The sequence below is a fragment of the Strongylocentrotus purpuratus genome, unplaced genomic scaffold, assembly GCF_000002235.5.
Source record: "Strongylocentrotus purpuratus isolate Spur 01 unplaced genomic scaffold, Spur_5.0 spur5_scaffold_18, whole genome shotgun sequence".
Taxonomy (NCBI): Eukaryota; Metazoa; Echinodermata; class Echinoidea; order Camarodonta; family Strongylocentrotidae; genus Strongylocentrotus; species Strongylocentrotus purpuratus.
In genome coordinates, this window is record NW_022145603.1 from 13,087,202 (window position 1) to 13,110,051 (window position 22,850).

At 39.2% G+C, this 22,850-nt stretch overlaps 1 protein-coding gene across 1 annotated transcript in view; it reads right to left on the bottom strand.

Annotated features, from left to right (window-relative positions):
- The window catches only part of LOC589214 (CD151 antigen), a 79,984-nt gene that overhangs the window by 27,258 nt on the left and 29,876 nt on the right, over nt 1–22,850 (bottom strand). Inside the window, exons 3-4 of the mRNA XM_030989230.1 lie at nt 1,659–2,291; nt 1,148–1,345 (exon numbers count right to left, since the gene is read on the bottom strand). Of these exons, the coding sequence (XP_030845090.1) occupies nt 1,148–1,345; nt 1,659–1,724 (264 nt within the window). The 5' untranslated portion in view covers nt 1,725–2,291. The remainder of the gene's footprint in view (nt 1–1,147; nt 1,346–1,658; nt 2,292–22,850) is intronic.

The window sequence follows — 22,850 nt, forward strand, 5'->3', positions numbered from 1 at the left end:
CTATTGTGACATCACACTGCTGAACGATCCCACTTGACTCGGGGGTCAAGGAAATGCTGTGATGGGGAAAACATAAGGATATACCCACCTTTTCTATCGTGGGTAATTATTGATGTTGGCAATGAGCAGCAAACATATTGTTCTTTTATGGGAGTCTGGAGTTTGTAAAACAGGGACTGACATTGAATGGGAAGTCCACCCTGATGGTTAGCTGGTGTTAGTAACAAGCAGAAATATGAGAGAAACGTATCAGTGAAAGTTTGAGGAGTATCCTATTAAAAGAAGGGAATTCATGAATTTTTGAAATTGTCACAGTCATCAGCGAAACACAAATTGGCAACACTGATGTATCTTGAAAGGTCCTCCTCTACAATTTGCTCTGTACAAAAAAAGTGATAAACTTTTATTTTCTTGCCTATTGGTGACAGAATAGATTTTCTTCATACATGAGATGTACATGAAAATAGTTTTAATAATTATATTTAGGGTGCATGTATGATTGGAAATTCTTTTTAGTACAAAAAATATACATTTCTGAATTTTCTTTTGAAGCACAGAGCAAATGGGAGGGGACCTCGCAAGATACATGTACGTCACAGAGTTGCTATAAATTTGTGTTTGATTGATCGCACATTCAAAACTTCATAACTTTCTTATTTTTCATAGGATTTTGTTCAAACTTGCAAAGACCTGTTCTTCTCATTTTTCTGCTAATATCAAAACAAACTTGATATCAGGGTCGATTTCCCTTTAACAACTTTTGACGGACTCTTGAAATTTCATCTCATGATTCCCTCATACCCATACACACACACTTCCAGTCAGATGCCACGTGTATTGAATGATTTATGGTTAAACACATGTACCCACAAAATAATGAACCTGTCGTTTATGGGAATTCAAATCCTAACCAGGAAGTACATCTTTCAACTTTGAACTCTCATTTGTTTTCATCTTTCATTAAAGCATGAAAAATAAGAAATAAACAACGGCTAGAATTTCCCTTTGTTGACTAAAATCAAGGAAATCTGACAAAAAAATTGGGAGGCTTTATCAAAATATCACATGAATTTAGTAAGAGTAAGAGGAAAAGAGGAAAAGAGGGAACAAGATGAAAAAGACATTATCTGTCAAAAATGCAACTTACCAGCCAAACCATCCATTTGTGTTCATGGCAGGCTCCGAAACATCCAATGAAGCCGAGGAGGGTGACAAACCCCCCTATACCGATCATGGAATAGCCCAGTATTTTGAAGAGGGGATCCTCGAAGAGTTGCAGGAAGTCTGCCGTGCCTCGGTCCACGCTAACCCATATTCCGATACCTAGTACTGCTACTCCGGTGAGCTGAGAGGTCGAAAGAGAAAGGACGAAGATGAAATTTAATTTCTCCCTTTCATGTTTCATGTCAATCAGCTTGTGAATAAAAAGACATTTTAAAACTTACCGGTACAAAATGTGTTTTTTTCAACATTGGCAAAATGGATAATTATCTGTCACAACCATATTCCCCAATGACACGGCCATTTGCCTATGTCGAATTACATATATTTGAATGTTATATTAATTAAACACAATTGTTGCTATTTGTACAAACAGTCAGTTGCATAACGCTCTTTTTGTTTGAATATTGCATTATCAAAAGCATAGTTCGACTTACCCAAAAGACGAAATTGACTACAAATAGTACAATCTTTGCAAAGGTTCCACACGGCGTCGTCGACATGATGCTAGTTCTCCTTCCCTGCTCAGCTGATTCAAACGGTCACGACCAGGCCTAAACTCTCATCTGATTGGTCAACACTTATGTTACAGCCTCTCTGATTGGTCAATTTCAAATATTCAAATGTGATTTGGGGTGTGCATCCAATATCCTACACAGAATTCATAAATCCTTTCACAGAATATATTCCAAGAGGTAAACCTTTATAACAAGGTCACTCCATAAGCAGCTCCCTGACTGGACAGAAGTTACAGCCTCTCATGAAAGGCTTGTGCTGATTGGTTATCAAACAAACATACATTCAGCCTCTGTTTGATAGCCTCCTTCTTATTGGTCACACAACAACTTCTCTCTGATTGGCTAGATATATCAGCCTCTTGATGATTCAGCCTCTGAAAATTTAGGAATTAGTTGATGTCATCTAGTTCTTCTCATTCTTGTGGCTTTTTGGCAACATTCTACTTAAAATTGAAGAATTTGTCCAGCTGTCACTCGAGCATGCTTCTCTCAAAAGACTTGTGACTAATTTCCTCTATATCCTTCAGGTTTCGATGTTACACAGCCAGCTATCTGGAAAGACACATAAAAGAACAGAAAATAAAAGAATAAGGTGTCAATATCAAAGCATTAAAAAAAGTTATTGATGATATGAAAAGTAACAAAAATATAAATATATTAATCATATAAGAGTACAATGGCAATGCAATTCATAATTATGATTACATAAACTCTCATTACTTTTACAAATACATAGTACATGTATGAACAAGTACGTATTTGCTTCTTATTTTTTATTTCATGATTGAAAAAAAATGAATTTGAACTTAAATCTTGCGTAAAATAAGCTAGAATATGACATATACCATATACACGTAGGAATATATTACCTTGATATATCACAGTTGTGTGTATTTTCTTGGAGATTTCTATTCACACCAGAATCCAGATGCATAAACGCTATTGCTTCTACTTATCAAGACAAATTGCAGCGGTGAAAACAATGCTAATGTAGGGATTCTTTCCTGATATATATGGGTGCGTAGATGTATACATGTGTTCTGTTTAGTCATGTAAACTAAAAATAAACCAAGCAGTCATGCGAGATTTGCCAAATATAGATATCAATGTTGATGAACTATATGAATTTACAGTGCACTCGAACAAGCCTCTTTTCGACCGAGGTTGGCATTTTGTAAAATTACCTCCAGTATCAAAAATAATATTGATACAGATAGCATAATATCATCCGTTGAGAGCTACATTCAAAGATATGGAAACGCACCCTTCAGGCACTTAGCGGACAATTTACAATTCTTTTGGCACATCGTGTCAAGAAATGGCTGCCATGGTATTTTATGAATGTTTACGTCATCACATTTTTCCCTAAAATGCGGCACCTTTACCTCTGATTCTCGACATTTCCTGAAAAAAAAAAACCTGGGACAACTCTCAGGATTCTTGTCACTTTCACTTCCTGCGTATGAGTTCACACGTAGCAAACAATGTTTGGAAACATCATTTGAGAAGATCTCTTGATGACCTACATTATCTGATTCACGGTGTCATGTATAGATCTGCCCATAAGCAAAGGGTATATTTTCTTTACTGTGAACCTTCTTGTATCTTAATAAAATACATGAGTACACACATGTTCACACCAAGGAAACAATGTTTGGAAACGTCAATTGAGATGATCTCAAGATTATAAGATTCACTCATTCACTGTGCTATCTGTAGATCTGCTCAAGAATAATTTTAGCGGTTGTTATCGTAGATTTAGATAGTCATGCTTTAGATTTAGATTTTCAATAAAAATTGGAAGGAAATTGCATGTTTTATTAAATTTTCTTACATATATTTTGATTTGAACTTTGAACTGTTTGTTTGAAAAGATATCTTGAAGGGTATTTCTATTTTTGTATCACTCTTTTCATTCTGACTGTATGCTTTGTTTCTCAAACTCTAAGAGACATTTTCATAGCCCACATATCCACTATGCAAGGTGCTTCAAGGCGCTCCAATGAGACCCTAGCTCTAGCTAGGAAACCAATTTCAGTGCTTACAGTATTCAAGGTATTCCTTCCTTCCGGTACCCATTCAACACCTGGGTGGAGAGTGGCAAATACAGATTAACGTCATTTCAAATGGCCTATGCTCATCACTTACTACTTCTACTTCATAAGTTCATACTCATTAATATATCAATTCAATTTCAAGACAATCATTGACATCTAACAGTTAACTGGTAACAAACCGAAACAGAAATCTGTCACAGTTGAAATTCAAACAACGCAATCATTAGCTACTCTCCTCCTTTAATGCCTGTACTTAGTTTGTGACGTAGCTGCCAGCCTCCGTCCCCAGCAAGATTATCATGGACCCACAACAATCAAGCTATCACTTTCACAATGAAAATGGGAGTCGAAAGCCTTGTTCCAAACGATGGCGTCGTTCAGACTATCGAAATTCATTGTATAGCTGTACAAGTATTTCGTAGTCTGAATGTCCTAAACATATACATACACATAAAGCTTGTTTCTGTATCATTTCAAACTCGATGAAGAATCAGCATCCTGATCCAGTCTAAGGCTGTGCACAACAGTGTAATGAGGTACCCGAGTACACTCCTATGTTTACAAGCGAATCCTCGAGTATTCGGACGCCATGTTTTTTGTTTTTTTTTTGTTTTGTTTTTTTTAATTTTTTTAATTTTTTTTTTTTTTTAATTTTTTTTTTTTAATTTTTTTGTTTGCCACCACCATACATACCACTGGAGCAGTATCCCAGTTCTGTCGCCGAAAACGCATGCAATTTTACTTTGAGTTGCAGTTGAAGGCGCCGATTTAATAATAATAATAACAGTGAACAATGCTGTTTTAAAAACCAAGGATGGCAGAATAATCCATTTTCCTCCAAGTCCAAGCAGAAATCCAGACATTTGGTCCCAGTTGCTGAGTGGTGAGTTTGACAGTGCTTGAGTTGGGAAACATTTTTACCGACGGCACCGTGCTATTGATCAGTCGGTGAGCCTGAAAAGAAACTCTTACATGTCAGTGGCCCATATGTGCTGTACAACATGAAGTCTAAGAAAGCCTGAGAAAGCTTGAAATAGGAAGGTTGTTATCTAGTGTAAACACTCCATTCACTAAGTAATGATTCTTTTAACAACAGTGATACCAGTTGTTTTCAGCCAGCGAGCCTGAGAATGTGCTGTACAACATGCATAAAACCTAAAATAGCCTGACATAGGGTAGTGTCATGGCCCAAAATCAAGTCGTGGCCTAAAACAAACTGGCATCCCTGATACAACGATCTTTACCAGATCCGTATAACTTTCCCATAGTCTGAAAGGGCTAGAGGAAATTTTTGCAGGACGGCGCTGCATTGGACACCAATGCTAGGCATCTCAAGAATGCGGAGCCGTCCGGACACCGCAGTGAGGCCCTACGTTTGCCCCCTGTTAGCTACAAGTCAGTTACATCTCGTTATTGAAGACTCTGTGTGAACTTGACTTGATTGGGTAATTGACGGTTGGGTTTAGAGTTAAAGAGAAAGCGGAGTTCTGGTAAAGACGACTAAAAGAAATGTGATTATTCTCAACCTTTTTATGAAGTCAGATTCTCTGTTTCTGCTGCTATTAAAACCAACTTAATATCAGAGAGGACTTCCCCTTTAAACTTATTTGAAAGAATATCATCATAGATTCTCTCATGTTTCTGCTGCTATTAAAACCAACTTAATATCAGAGAGGACTTCCCCTTTAAACTTATTTGAAAGAATATCATCATAGATTCTCTCATGTTTCTGCTGCTATTAAAACCAACTTAATATCAGAGAGGACTTCCCCTTTAAACTTATTTGAAAGAATATCATCATAGATTCTCTCATGTTTCTGCTGCTATTAAAACCAACTAAATGTCAGAGAGGACTTCCCCTTTAAACTTATTTGAAAGAATATCATCACAGAAATATCCCCTGAAAGGGATGGCTCTTAGCTGTATCACATTCATTTTCGAGGTATGAGAAATAGCTGATTGTACGTCGTTAATCGTCCTGTGATTATTATCAATCAACCTTTTTAAGAAGTAAGTTAACTAAGTTTGGAAGAATATCATTGTAGAAATGTCCCCTGAAAAGGATTGCTACTTCATATGCAGAAGATGATGAGAAATATGTTAAATTGTCATTTGCTCTACGACCAATTAGTATCATATCTAAACTAGTTCTCAGAGAAAATACCTAGGAATTACAGAGATGAAAAATATCACTTTCAAACAAAAATTGAAATAAGGAAATATAAATTAACAAGAAAATGTGAAGAGAATGTTTATGAATGAATTTTATGAATGAGAATTCTTATAATAATCCAATTTTTTTTCGAATTTAAATTTCTAAATGAAGTTCAAAAAACAGGACAATGTAATCTGAATGAAGAACAGACAGCAGTAGACAAGAGTGCATCCTCCCTTTTTCACCCGACATACTTTCTGTCTTCCAACAGCTACCACCATCCAGCCACAGTGGATCCACTGTGGCTGGCTCAGGGGAGGGGAAGATATATATAATTCATGGCTGCCATTTAGAAGATGACAAACCAATCTATAATTGATTAACCATCTTTGAGAATCCACTGTGAAACAGATTATTCATGAGTACCAGGATATTATCTGAATAATATTTTTCTTCTTCCAATCAGTAATCACATGTAAAAAGCGCGCCCTATAGTTGACCTCCGGGCAACTATCTGCCTCCCGGGTCAAAGGTGCAAAGCAGTTGCGCAGAGACAAGGCATTTGTTTTGAACCGTGACGACTTAATAAACGTGACTTGCCGCAAATCACCTTCGTATAGTGGGGTTCAATATGCATGTATAGAAACATGGCTTCTGAGTGGCAAAACATGATAAATGCATTCTATATTATCTGAAGAAAAAAATTCCAATCAGTAATATATTTGATGTGAAATTTAACATACCGGTACAATATTATCAACATAACATGTCTTTGTAGTGTATTACAGTATTAAACCACGTCATGTACATGACTGATGTACATTCTTTTCAATTTCAACAAAAAGCTTTTTAAAGGGGAAGTCCACCCTGATATTAAGTTAGTTTCAATAGAAGCAGAACATTGAGAGAAACAGGCCAGTGACAATTTGAGCAAATTCTGATTAAAAATAAGTAAGTTATGAAATTTTCAATCATACATTCACCCTAAATATAATTATTGCAAATATGTTTTTAAACAATCCCTGCATGAAACAAGTCTATCTACATGCAACAAAAGTCTATTATCTGAAGCAAGCGTCAAGCAAAGTAGTCTGTGATAAGTCCGCTGCGAGCAAAACAAAAAGGCATTCGCTGTGGAAAATGAAAGTCTGCAGGCACAGCCTCTAATACAACGCTTGAACACAATTCCACAAAGCCTTGAGTTCAGCCTAACTGTCAGTCACTGGTCGTGTCAAGAGCAGCTATAGCACAAGAGCCTATGGAGTGCAGTAGACCGTGGTGTATTCATAAATAGTCTCAAAGTTTAGACACTGTTACTCACAACGACTGGCAAGGGTTTGTGCAGACCTACACAATGTCACTAGTGAAATGATATCCGCCAACGTCCTTGTGCCTCTGAGCAAAATCTTCCAGACACTGTTAATGATCACACAACATGCCAGGGGCGTAACTGGATATTTGATTTCAAATTATTTATCCTTTGTTTACATCACAACCTTTCACACCCTCCCATTTTGTTATGTCTGTAGATATTGAGAATAAACTCCGCAATGATGAAGACTGATGGTTAGTGACAGAAAAGCCCCCGAAGGCCACAATATGATTTGAACGAGGGTGAAGTTTTCATGTGCGATGTACGGCAGGAGTCAAACGAAGGGCACATTGCATCAGTCCTTGAGAGGCATACACTTCTCCTTTGGCTCCTGGTGGGCGTTTCACAAAACTTGCCATCAGTGACAAATGACAGTTTTTGTTATAAGCAACTGAAATCCTTGCTTCTGATTGGTTATCAGCAGATTTGTCACTGATTTTTGCCATTTGTCATTGAACAAAGGCTTTGTGAAACGGGCCCCTGATGGAACGTTGAGAAGTGCCACCACCAAGAAGAAGAAGAGGGAGACAGTATTCAAGGATGTAATAGACATTCTTTCTGAGTTTATGGTTCATCAATTGCGCAACTTAAGTTTCAAGATTTTAAAATCTTAATATTTCAGAACAACATTTCAAACTTTAAATTTAATGGAAAATTATTTCTTTGATTCATTTTTTTTTTGTATGATTTAGCTCAGGAAAGAAAAAAGCTCTAAAAACTAAGATGTAAAATATAACTCTGGTAAAAAATCTTTGACATACATGTATATGAAAATTGGTGTACACAGCAAGTAGGAAAAAAGCTCTCGTGAACAAAGAATTACTATTTTTCCATTGGTCTACCAGAGTACTGCTGAACAATTCCACCGCAACGATGAACAGCATATTGTCTGGTGAGAGCAAAAAGAGAGCTAAACTGTCAAAAATTATACAAATCGTCCTTGTTTTCACGAAGTGACGGTAGTGAGGAAAATCGTAACGCAAAGTGAATGCAATTTTTTTTCACTACCGTCACTTTGTGAAAACAGCGACGAAATTAGTGCCCTTTGAGCTGTAACATTTGATATGAACCTCCCTTTGTATCTTTCTATAGTTTGATAGACAGAAGATGCATGTATCCCAAACACGTTTGGAATTATAATTGGAGATGAAGTTATCTTCCCCTTGAAATACATGATAACTTGATAAGAACATCCCATTTTATAGGTATTCTATGGTTTGGTTTGTTTGATAAACATGATAGGAATTATGGGTCTGATTCTTGGAGATGTAGTCCAACTTTCAAGGAAAATGATGATGCTCTCTTATCAATTACAAGTATACCTTCACTTTGACATACATGTACATGGCGTCTTGTGATGACGCTGGAGCAAAGTAGCATAAAAATGTATCCATATTTACAAAAAGCATCCTCGATTTCATTTTTGCTATTAATTCATGAACATGTACCATCAGCAGGATGCAGGCCGTATGGTATGACAAAGATGGCATTTGCTCAAAGCTTTCACCGCTCGGAGAACGTGCATGGGAGCATCTCCAAGTACAAATATATGGGAGAACCTTGTAAGGCTTGTAAACACTCAGCGTCATGGAAAAGAGCTAAAATGGCTATTTGTTCATCTGTCTGGTCGTTCGTCGGTCCATTTTTAGCCCTGCGCATACACTCAATTATTGACACGGTGTCGGGTGTTAGGGGATGCATGGATAAATTAACCTAGATGGTGTAAAGGACTAAAGGTAGATGCTGGAAGCATACTGAATAGTGTCAAGTGTTAAGGTTGTATTTCTCTGCTAGCAAAAGTCTGTTAAAGGGAGACTTTACTACTTCAGCTAGAAGGGATTAGACCACCCAGTGAGCCATCAAGGTCACTGTAACAGGTGGCTATCTCATTAACTCAGCTCTCATTTAACATAAGAAAAAGAGGATCATGGGGGACCAACAAGCACCGATTTGGGAAGTTTTCTATATAGAGGGAGCAAGTAGCTACAAGTAGGACAGTGTGCCTTTAAGAGAAGTGTCATGGCTTTTAGGTAGAAGATGCCCAAGAAAATTGTGGCAGAAAATGTTATCTTATAAATAACCCTCCCCCCCCCCCCCGCCCATTTTACATTCTCTCTTTTAATCAATCTGTTCTGAATCTATATCTTTTATTTCAGCCTTTCTTTCCATCTCTATTTCTTTCCACCCCTCCCTCTCTCCCTCCCTCCTTCCATCCCCTTCTCTCCTGCTATTTCCCTTCTTTATTTTTTTTTCCCTCTCTGCACACCTTTTCTTATCCTCACTCTTTTCTCTTTCTCTTACAGCCTTCCCACATCCATTTCTCTCCAATCCCCTCACTCCTCTCTTCATACCTCTTTATAGCCCCACTACCCACCCCTCCTTTCACCATACCCCCCCCCCCCCTCCCTCAGCCCTAACCCATCCCCTCTCCTTAACCCCTCCCCTACCTACCCTCCCCTCGTCCCTCGCTTCACCCCTTCATCCCTCATTTCATCCCTCACCTCACCACTCGCTTCATCTCTCACCCTGCCCCTCTTTTTATCTATCACCCCACCCCTCCCTTACCTTCATCCCTCCCCTCATCCCTCCCCTCACGCCTCCCCTCACCCCTTTCTTCACTCCTTCCTCCACCCCTTCAATTGACCCACCTCTCACCCCTCCCAAACCACTCACCCCAACCCTCCTTTCCTTATCCCACTGTATTCATATCTGGCCAAGATCTAAACACCATTGACAGGTAGTGTATACAATAATGTGCGCTAAACACCTGGCTGTGTTTTTTCTCTTCGCCCCTCTCTTCATCTCTCTCGCTCTCTCTCCTCACCCATATCCTTATCCCTCCTCTTACCCCTCCTTATCCTTCTCCTACACCCTCACCCCTCCCCTCTCTCCTCACTCTTCTCCTAACCCATCAACTCACCCCTCCCCTCATCCCTCCCCTTAACCCTCACCCCCTCAACCCTCCCCTCACCCATCTCCTAACCCCTCCCCTCGTCCCTCTCTTCATCTCTCTCGCTATCTTTCTCCTCACCCATATCCTTATCCCTCCTCTTACCCCTCCTTATCCTTCTCCTACACCCTCACCCCTCCCCTCTCTCCTCACCCTTCTCCTAACCCATCAGCTCACCCCTCCCCTCATCCATCCCCTTAACCCTCACCCCCTCAACCCTCCCCTCACCCATCTCCTAACCCCTCCCCTCCTCCCTCCCCTCATCCCTCTCCTCATCCCTCTCCTCATCCATCTCCTTACCCCTCCTTAACCCATCTCCTCACCCCTCCTTAACCCCTCCCCTCAACCCTCCTTTCCTAGCTACCACAATCTTGTTTCCACTACCTTCACATCAGGTAAAGATCTAAACACCATTGACAGGTAGTGTCAATAATGCCCTAAACACCTGGCTGTGTTTTGTCTGTATCTATTCAAGGAACAAACAACTCCTGTTCTAATCACCATATCTCCATCTTTGTTTATATGCATCTATCCTTCCCCCCCCCCCCCATCTCCATCTCTATCTTTCTATCTATCTATCTATCTATCTAACTATCTATCTATCTATCTATATCTCTCTCTCTCTTTATCTGCCTCTCTCTCTCTCTATCTGTCTATCTGTCTATCTCTCTCTCTCTCTCTCTCTCCTTTTGTATTGCCAACAAATTGTAGATGCTACAATTAAGTCACTCTGTGTCTCTCCCTATCTTAGCATCTATCTCTAGCCTATCGGTAAATTCTCTTGCTTTCCCTTTCTCCATCTCCAAAAAAACAGATTAAACGGATCTCTCTCATCATCTCGACTTTCTCTATTTTCATCTCTCTTTCCTCTCTCTTTCTCTCTTTCTCATACACCCACACATCCACACACACACACACTCCTCCACAGACTTACATACTCTCTGTCGCACAGTCCTGTCTCACAATCCTACCTCACCCACTTTTTCTATTTCTTTCTCTTCCTCTCCCGCTCATCAATGAATCATGCCCTCCTGGCATGCCAGACACAGAGCAATCAAGAGTGTAAATGGTCTTGAGATAATCTTCAACCCACTCTCCAGTCAGGCACACGTTATAATATAAAAGAGCGCCATGCGTCAGACGATGAAAGCTAGCTCAATAGGTCTATTGCCATTTGGTCTACAAATAATAATCATTTGAATGATTATTAGACCTTGTGGGATAGTAGACGAACTGGGCATTAGACAAACAGGCAATTAGACTAACTGCAGGGATGCCAACCTTTCAGAGCACAAATCCGTAATCATAAGGCTAAAAATCCGTAATTTGGAGACAAAATCCGTAATTTTCTGCGCGACGCAAATTTTTCTGCACGCTGGCAAGTGCGATAGCACAACAAGTTAAATAAAAGTAACATAGTCTACCTGTTCATTAGTTGGTGTTACACAATGCATTTCCATTTCTTACTGTATTCTTCTTTAAAAGTCTGTAACTTCTTGCCACGCTTCTTAGTTGTGGAAGACATGATGATTGATATCTAAATCCAACCAACATGAGTTCAGATTGTTGACGAAAATCGACGAACGCTGTGACAGCCTGTGAGAAATCCGACAGTGTACACGGCGCTAGCGTAGCGAGGCCTGGCGCTGGGCATGGGCGGGCGGTAGCAGCGCGGCCAAGAGAGGTATTTTACCCGGCCCCCGCTCGCGAAGCACATGTTGTATGCACATGTATGCACTGAAAGGGGTGTGCTAGATAACAAATTGTCCAATCGGAAGCCCTGTGGGATTTCTATGCATGGATTCAAGGATGGCTGCGCTGCAATAGTCAAAAGTACGTGCTAAACCTTAAAGTGCTAATTTTGAAAATCGGCAAAATCTGCAAAATCCGGAATTTATGGTATGAAAATCGTACCGCCCGTAATCGGCCGATTTCCCGTAGAAATTACGGGAAATCCGTACTAGTTGGCATCTCTGTAACTGGTTATTAGACTAAATGAATAAAAGATTATATGTGTCGTCTAATTAGAAATTAGACCAAATGGAAATTGGACCAAATGGAAATTAGACCAAACTAGCAGGACCCGTGGAAAATCCACGGGATTCTAGGAGGGGAGGGGGAGGGGGGGGGGGGGGGGTAAATAGAAAGAGGCCTATGAGGTTATGTGCAATCAAAAATAATATGTGATTATTTTTATATAGGGTATAGACGATTTTTATAATATACCCTGTTTGACCATACCCGTTTGAAAGCATTGATTTGATGCAAGAACTGTTTATCACCGAGTAAAGTATTCTATAGTATTCTAGTATTCTAGTATTCAGCTAATGAGCTAGGTTATGTTTTTAAACGACCCGGGACCGTCTGATTTTCTTGTGAAAACTTTACTTTGACAATTGATTATCGACATTCAGCATACAACTATACATGGCCAGAATAATCACAATCTAAGCTCAGGTTTCATACCTCTATAATCACGAAACTATATTGAAATCAGGGCAATAAGAGCAATTTCAAAGTGTTATCGAATGTCGAGTCTACTCTATGTAGCCCAGCTCAGCTCACACACAGTCACAGTTCCGACAGTGCACGGCAGCAGTGCATGTGGCGCAATGCGCTGTCCGTGTGTGGACTCGAGCCTCAAGACAGCCAGCTTGCAACTGAACTGTAAGTTACGATGGATTCCTTGTGAAAACTTTACTTTGAAGAATGATTATCACAATTCAGTAAACATGGACGGGATAATCACAAAGTTAGCCCTGCTTTCATACCTCTAATTCACGTTAACTATATACAAATCACAAATCACGGCAATCATAGAATGAAAGTCGCAAACCGACTGTGCGTGTGACATGAGCGTAAAATCATCGCATACACGTACAGGCATAGGCCGTCTGGCGTACAAAGCATACCCTATAGCAAGATCCATAACACGGGTAAGCCCAGCCCGTCAGAGCGTAGATTTACTACATCTCATCAACCGGGTGAGTCATCGGTTAATGTGTATTTCTCTGACACGCTACAAAGCATATCCTATAGTAAGAGGTCTAACTCGGGGTACGCCCCACCGTTTTACGATGAGATTTGCTACACCCGTTGATGCGAGTGGATTCTCGTCTATTATGTGTCTCTTCGTCTCTCTTTGATAATTAGACAAAGGGCGGGAGCACGCCTTGTCAACTCGCTCTCGCGGGTTCGTCGCCTCCTTGCAATCCACAACGCCCGCCGTGCTTTCGTCCGCCCGTCCTCCCCGAAACCCCGAAACCGCGTTTAACGGCATTGACGTCGATCGCGGGGTCGAGGTGGCATGCGGGTTACGGGAGACAGGCCTCGTGGAATTGTGCCACCGTTCCCGCGCCACGGTGGAGGCGAGCGGGGTCGGGGAAAGACGTTTTTGAGGAACCGTTTTGCCCCGTTTTAGACCCCCCGCGGCGATTTTGCGTATTAATAATATAGATGGATATTTGTCAAAATGGTCATTAGACCAAATGATTATTAGACCATATAGACCAAATGATTATGAGACAATGTGGGTAGTAGACGGGCTGGAAGTAGACCATGCGGGAATAGACAAATTGGGTAGTAGACGACTGGTTGTAGTCTGCAAAGAACCTGCAAAAGTGCTAACTCTATGTAAACATGTAAAAGTATTAGTTAACTCTTTGACTGCTGAATTCTCTAATTCCTATAGGCTTTATACATGGATCACCCATTTCCAGAAGGCAGTGGGTTACCTAACTCTCAACAGACAATATAATCTGATTCAGTTGAGAAAAACACCAACAAAAATTGTTATGACTCAATATCTACACATTCATTCCTTGGGTGAACTTTAAAGCAATTCTTTCAAAAACAATGGCAAAGACAACCTCATTTATTTTACAAAACAAAGACCACCTGAAAAGGGCTCCAGTGCACTAAAATTTTGATAAATTGCCCCCTCCCCGTATTTGGTTTTGCTGGTCCCAGCTCTTTATATTCTCTTGTTTTTACCCTGATATAACAAGATTCCTGATATAACGAGGGAATTTCCTTGGTCCCAAGAACCTCATTAAAACGAGTTTCCATTGTACTATCAAACTCATCGGATCCACATTAAGTCATTATGGTGTAGCTGTATAGAAAACCTGTAAAAGAAACCTTTCAAATCAGTTTAACCTTTCAACAAGTGAAATAAGATTTGAAATGTTGCTTTGTAAGAAGAACTTGTCTTGTGATTTTCAAGGAAAGTGGGCATGTTTTCATCATGGATATTTTCTAGGGAAAATGTAGTATTTTTGTGAACACGTACCCTTTCAAAGGCTAGTTCCAGTATGTTACAGCGTTCTAATCACCTTTGTTTTAATAATTGCTCTTGAAAATACAATACAATACATCATATTAAAGGTAAAGACCAGTATTGGAAACACCCAATTTCAAAAAAATGAAATGGAAGCTCGTATTACCAATCATGTGAAAGAATATGTTTTGACTAATACATGATGATAAAAAATTTGCCGGGAAACCACCTACTAATTCATATATTTGGTAACTTTGTTTCTCTCAAGGTCTGTGAGAGATATAGGGTAGTCCCATATACATCTTTCTGTGTATAGTGCTTGTAACTTTATGAAGAATGGGCCAAATTTCTTATCATTTTGATGATTCCAGAACCTTGCAGATGCTAGATGATCAACCTTTTCTGATCGATTCCACAACGTTTCTTTCACAATGCAATCGCATGACCATAACTGGTCTTTACCTTTAATCGGAATCATTTTTGTGCAGACTTTACTCAACCGGCTTATTTACACAGTAGCTTGTAAACCAGTAGCAGGGAAGCTCGCTCTCCGTGCTCTGCTCCCTGAGCAAGCAATCCCCAAGAATACCAGTGCCAGCCTGCTGTGAGCTTAATCATCGCTCACTTAGCGATCACACACTGCCTTTGATGTGACACTTTAAAAAATGGTGCTCTCGAATTATAAACAGTAGGCCTGTGTTATTTAGGTCACAACCCAAGTACAGTGAGGTCCCCAGGCGGCCAATTACGCCAGATTCCATAAAAACAATTGACGTCGGGTTGCATATTCTGAGCAGTGTGATGATGTCTTCCGAGTATTGCAATGCTCGCTTTAGTCTCAATACATGCTACTAAACTGCTTGTTTGTCTAATTGCCTTGTTGTAATTTTGAAATATAGGAATGTTGTCTGATGGCATAGGTAAAAGGCAAGTGATTGCATATTTGCATGTTAAGGATCCAGAAAGTTTTTTGACTTAATTCATAGTAACACGATCGCAACTATTTTCGAAAAAACTCAAGGGCTATTTTCAGTACCCTATTGCATACCCTGTTAGAGTTGATTCTTAAAAGTAGTAGCTTTCGTGTTATAGTCGGTATTGATTCCACTGTATCACTTATTGTTATGGTTATCACTGATAACTTTCAACTTTTTCTCTTTTTGTATGTGGAGGCTCAAACCTTAATTGTGTTTGTTTCTTTTTACCGTCATCTTTAATAACATGGGCTACCTTAGCCACAGGCCTCTATGCCTCTGTAGGTTCACATGCCTTGCAAAACATTTCTGTTGTAAAACACAATTTCATTTACCCCCTAATATTTATTTTACCGATATTTTGTATGTATTACTCTATTGTTTTATACAATTTTGTACTTTCTTTCCTACCAGACTAATATATATATATATATATATATATATATATATACATGTAACGAGAAAGGGGTAGACAGCAAATCACTTGGTTTGATGTCATGAAATGGACTGGTCTTAACTACGGAGAGGTTAGAGCAAGGGTACATGACAGAAAGCGATGGAGGTGCATATTAGCCGCCAACCCCTTCCGAAGGGATGGCACTAGATGATGATGAATTATATTTTAATATGTTTTTTAATCATGGTTTGTGAAATGAAGATGAAATGAAATGAAATGAAATGTGAATACTAGTCTTGATAAAATTAAGAAGGAGGAATATTCCTTCACTTCAAGCCGAGGCTAGAAGCTTCCGTCTCTTTCCTCTATTACCGGTATTTAAAAAGATCGATGGGGCGGGGAGCAGGGTGTGGAGAAGGTACATGTAATTAACACGCGGGTGGGTCTGGTCTGGTGTGGGTGCCACTTAATAATGTACAACAGACATATTTCACATTCCATTGAGAGCAGCTCTGCCCTGATGAAGATGGAGGCTCAAACAGGCTCTCACCATCAGCGTAACCATAGCAACCGTCTCCTCAGTACCCCGGTAACTACGTACGTAATTGCTGGAAGGGGAACTTGACTGGTATGGGACAATGTCTTAAAGGGGTTGGTCCTGACGACAAAGGAAAATGGCGCTCAAGTGGTAGGTAAATACAACGGGCATGAGGATTCGGGGGAGACGAAGATGTGAAATATCCATGGTCTCCATAGCAACCATGGGAGCACCTTGGTATGTAAGAAGATGAATTGCCATTTGGTCTTCAACCAGTTTGTCAACTACCGAATAAGCCAGTTCACGGTTGCAGTCTGAGCATGAGCAGATAAAGGTCATTGCAGAACAAATTTTGAAATACACGGAGACGAAATACTGGGTACGTGCTCATGACAGTTATGTAATCATTATTCATTCATGCACATTCAGTGCACTCCATGATACACAGGTGGAAGTATTCTTTGAAAAGGGGAAACAAAGGCTATTCATGTAGCACCTCCATCGCTGTAGGAGTAATAATTTCAAAATGTACAAAGTGGGACCTCTTCATGTTTGAAGATCTGTGGATATTCAGGGTCATTGCAGTAATGTGCTAACCGTGAACTGGTCTAATAGTCTATCTCACAAGGTCTACACCCAGCCAGTCTACTATCCCCATGGTCTAATAATCATTTTGTCCACTTATCACTTGGGCTAATGACCAGTCAGGCTAATTGTCATTTGGTCTAATTTCCATATGGTCTAATCTCCAATTGGTCTACTAGCCATTTGGTATGTTGATCATTTAGTCTTAAAGGTAAAGACCAGTATTGGAAACGCCCCAATTTCAAAAAATAATATGGAAGCTCTTATTACCAATCATGTGAAAGATTATGTTTTGAATAATACATGATGATACAAAATTTGCTGGGAAACCGCCTACTAATTGATATATTTTGATAAGACTGGGCCAAATTTCTTATCATTTTGATGATTCCAGAACCTTGCAGTACATCTACATGTATGCTAGATGATCAACCTTTTCTGATCGATTTCACAACGTTTCTTTCACAATGCAATCGCATGACCATAACTGGTCTTTATCTTTAATTCCAGTCGGTGTAATTCCCAGTTTGTCTAATGCCCATTTCGTGTTACATCCATATGATATGGTAGTAGACAAAATAATAATTAGACCAAAATGTGGATAGCAGACGGGCTTGGTGTAGACCAAACAGCAATTGACCTGTCAGAGCATAGCCGGCGAAGGCTCTTGACTCTCACACGAAAGGTCACAGGTTCAATTTTCGCTCAGTGCATACAACCTTAGCCAAAGCATTTTGCTCACATTCGTCTCTCTTGACCCAGGTGGATCAATCGGTCACTTGGCAAAATGGCAATATTTGGGTAATGATAACAGGCTATTAGTATTAATCGTACTGTAACCAAATTCATGCATCTGACTTTGTGAAGCACCTCAACACAAATTCATTTTTACACCGTATTCAATTGTGTTTCATTAGTCAGAATGCAAAATCCATACATACTGTGTTGCTAGGTAGGACAAGCCACCATGTTTGTCCTATTTCACCGAAGAAGACTCCCACACCCCTATTTCCTTGTAAACTGCATCTCTTCTCACACTTCTCATGTCCTTGGTATCATGAAGGGCTTCCAAAGACAAGGAACAACAAGGAACAACAAGGAAGGAGAAGGAGGAGGAGGAGGGGGTGGTGTCTTGTCATGTATACTTTCGCTGCCCCCAAGAAAATATGACCAACCAGAGTACAGAAGCTACAGGGGGAGGGGCCTGGCAAATGCCCCCTCCCCAATGCGTAGACCTACAATGTATGTCAGAACTGAAGTTACTGACAGTATTTTTGTTTCTCTCAAGGCCTTGCACACACACATATTATATCCACAGGCTGGGCCATTCTCAAAGTGCAATGAGCCATGAAAATCTACAAACATTATTTGACATTCCTGAGAAATAAATAAACAAAATTCTAACTTGATGAGTTATAGCGATAGGTCGTTGACTTCTTGAAGTCACAGAAGTGTCAATTTAGGTTCATTTACACTGTAAAAAGTAAACGTTTTAAAAACTATATTTTTTTTTTTTGTCTCCCATTTACAAAACTGGAAAAACCCAAAAAAACTGTCAGTGTTTGCTAATTTTTTTTCTCTTTGAGAGAAATGAGTATGTGTGACTTGTCACTACTCTGCGTTTGATAGCACGGCAGTGATGAGAGTCACGTGAGCCCAAACATGATATTTCACCAGCATTTTGAGAACGAGCGTTAACACTGCAAAAAACGGCAGAGTTTCGGCCGGCATTTCAAAAACACACAATCCACAGGTAGGTTGTTGTTTCTTTGCCTAGCAACATCTGACAAAACTCAGAATGAAAAAAACAACAGACAGCTTTTGCTTGGAGCGTAAATGCCCCTTATAGTTCATCGACAAGAAATGTAAGAAACAGAATCTGTTTTCTGAAAAGGGTGATGTCTGTCCTATTTTTTTAAAGTAAAATTAGGGCAAACACTTTCCCATCTGGTAGACCTGCTCAGGAAAATGTTATAAGGAGACAAAATTCTTGGTATTCATCTATTATACCTTGTAACGTAGATCTGGTCACACAAGTTAAACCTTGACAATTATAAAACTAAATGTATATTTCAAGCAGTTCAAGCAGTTCTAACCAGTGATAGTCAAGAATAAAAGTCTTAAATCAATGTTACAAAATTAGTCCTTGTTCACAAATTTAGGTCAGTTTGAATCAATATCACATTGAATCTTACTCAACTCAATCAATTGAGTTTTTACTTATCTACAGTTGTAGGTGAGTCCAACATGAAGCTCATCTCTATTCCAGCTCAATCTAGTCAAATCTAGCCGAAATTAGCTCAATCCAACTCAATCTAGCTTAATCCAGCTCAATCCAGCTAAAAAGAACTCAATTGGAGAGCTTACTTGAGTGCAATCAAGCTCAATCCAGATAAATCTAGCTCAATCTAGCATTCCAGTTCAGCCTAGCACAAACCATTCAAGCTCAATCTAGCTCAGACCAGTTTTGCTCAATCAAGCTCAGATGAGCTCAATGACTCAATCCACCTTAATCCAGCTCTAAGAGAGTATTATAAAGCTCAGTTTTGTGCAACATACTCAGTCAAGCTCAATCCAGCTTAATCCAGCTCAATCTAGCTTAGATCCAACATCAGTTCAATCTAACTCGACACAATTCAGCCCATTCCAGCAAAATCTATGGCAGCTTGGTCTTACTAAATCCAGTTCAATCCAGCTTTAGGAGATCTTAATCTAGCACTGCGGTTAGATCTACTATGATCAGCCAATTAACTCAATCATGCTCAACTAGCTCATGCTAGCTCAATATACTCTTGCTTAATTTATCTATATCCATCTCATTCCAGCTTAATCTAGCTCGATCCGGCTCAATCAAATTCAATCTGGATCAATCGAACACACGTCCATCCAGCTCAATCTGGCTCTGTATAGTTCAATCTTACATCTAGTATTCAGTCCAATTCAATCCAGCTCAACCTAGTTTAAACCAGTTCAACTCAACTTTGCATAATCCCGCTCTTCTATCTATTGTTGTAAAATTACCCCACTGACTACTGAATTATGAAATTTCCATTGGCTTAACACAGGGACTGCTCGGTTCTTGTACGCAACAGATTACCAGTGATTGAGCCATGAGCTTGGCTTCTACATCTAGAACAAATATTGTGTACAGTCTAAGGACTGCCATCAAAGTCAGTTCAAATTAACGAGACTAAACAAGTTCGTACACGTATGTGACTCCATTAACTCCAATCACAGTCCCAGATGATCAGTATTGCGTCTTGTTTCTGTTGATGAGAGACATGTTCCACAAGGCTGACCTTTCAATGACAATGCCAGTTATGTGTGGCGTACCATTTCATCATGACAAAAATGAGGCCATGAGATAGATGGGTGGTAAAGAGCTATTCATCAATTGGGACAAGGGTATACTCCCCTGCTTTAAAGAGAAAGTTGCATTTTTGTCATGTGATTGCATTGTGAAAGAATCAGAAAAGGTTGATCATCGATATAGCATATAACTGCAAGGTTCTGGAATCATCAAAATGATAAGAAATTTGGCCCAGTCTTGGTAAAGTTACAAGCACTGTACACAGAAAGACGTATATGGGACTACATGTATGCGATATCTATCCTGGGCCATGTATTATAAAGCCTTTTGATTGATCGTAAGGTTAATATTGAGCGTAAGTCTATGACTCATCGTGTATTGCTCACACTTAAGATCAATCATAACTCTTAATAATACACAACCCAGGCTGGATAGATATGATAATTTACCAAATATATCAAATAGTAGACGGTTTCCCGGCAAAATTTGTATCATCACGTATTAGTCAAAACATATTCTTTTACACGATTGGTGATAAGAGCTTCCATTTCATTTTTTGAGAGGGGGGCATTTCCAAAGCTGGTCTATACCTTTAATAACCTAAAAAACTTTTACCAGTTTTAAGGGTTAAAGGGGCGGAAGTCGGCCCTGATATTAAATTAGTTTACTAGAAGAAGCAGGTCAGTGAAAGTTTGAGCAAATTCTGATTAAGAATAAGAAAGTTATGAATTTTTGCAAGCTCCCCTCCCATTTGCCCTGTAGTAAAAAACTTGTGTAAATAGCTTTGATCAGTTCTAAATTCGATATAGCGCTATAAAAGAAACATTATTATTATTATTATTATTCAATATCTTTATTTTTTCTTAGAAAAATTCCACTTTCAAGTTAGTAAAATAGATTTGAAGATGCCATCCTAAAAAATGTTAACATACACTACCGTGCTGCACGTCAGTCAACATCCATGGCCTACAAACAAACAAAAACACAAACATGTGGGACTACAGCAAGAGATCGACGCAAGAAGGAACACGTGGGATTGATGATGGGACACGGTGGGACATAGTGGGTGAATGTAACTGCCACCGCTCATTAGCGCAGTAATGGATATGCATTAGCGCTCGACTGGTGATGTCATCTCGGTGCTAACGACCAGGGACATGACAAAGCCATAAGCTCCGAAATGGGTTTACCAGTCGCAGAAACGAGCAAAGAGAGATTTAGATTTCTCGCAACGCTTGCCTGCCTGACTGTATGGGCGTGACAAATACTGGGACATGCCTAACTGATGTCCTTGGGTCCGTCCGCCTCGCCCCTTTTCCTAATCACATTGCTTCATCATGTCTTTTAATTATGGCCGTTTATCGAGTCTTTTAGAGAGAACGAAAGCCCGTAAAGGAGGGTAGTGGACTGTAGTTAGTGCTGAGGTATTGCAATTGACATGTCCTTAATTAAGGTAATCTTAGGTACTCGCACTGTTGCAGAGATAAAAGGGAGATGGTTCAATTATCATTGAGCACACATTTTCAATGGGTTTTTAGTCAATTATCAAGGCTCTTAATTGTCCCACACACTTTTTATGGATGTTTTGTTAAATTTGAATTTCGGAGGAATTCATCGGTGGTTAATAACTAAAGAACAAATACAAAAAAATCATGAAAATCAAATTTAATATCCAATAAAACGAAGACATTAATGAATTTGAAAATACACAATGCATCAATTCTATACCTGTCAAGTGTGTCTCTCATTTGCTTTGAACTGAAAATTTCATAAATGTCTACTTTCAGGTTTGTTGATGAAGAAATTAATTCTTTTCATAGAGGTAGAGGGGTGTGTAGAACATGAACTCACATAGTGTGTTTCTTAGGGTAAGTCGACCCTGGTTTTAAGTTGGTTTTAATAGAGGCAGAAATATGAGAGGAACAGGTCACTGAAAGTTTGAGCAAAATCAGATAAAGAATAAGAAAGTTATTGAATTTTGTACTTGAAGTTGAAATCAATCAAACACAAATTGGCAACTACCCTCCCCTTTGCCTTGTACTAAAAAACTTATTTCCCCATAAGAAATTAGTAGTCAATCATACATTCATCCTCAATATAATTATTGCAAATATGTTTTTATAATCCCTGTATGAAACAAATCCCATCAATCATGAATTAACAGGAAAATTAGAATTATAAAATATCCTGTACTGTGCAAACAATTTCCCTGAATTGATTGCTAAACAAGTCATATACCTATACATGAACGTAAGAAAGAATCATGCTACAAGATAAATTCTTCATTCTTTCAGTTCATAGATTCTTAAAATGCAATGCAAGAATATACAGTTAACAACTTATTTATTCATATCCTTTGTAAATTGGTAAATTTTTTTTTTTTTTTTTTTTTTTTTTTTTCCTTCTTCTTTTTTTTCTTCGTGTTTTTCGTAACCCAAGAACGAAAGATGGACTGGTTAAATGACTGGTAGGACCTTTGTTGAATACTTTTAGA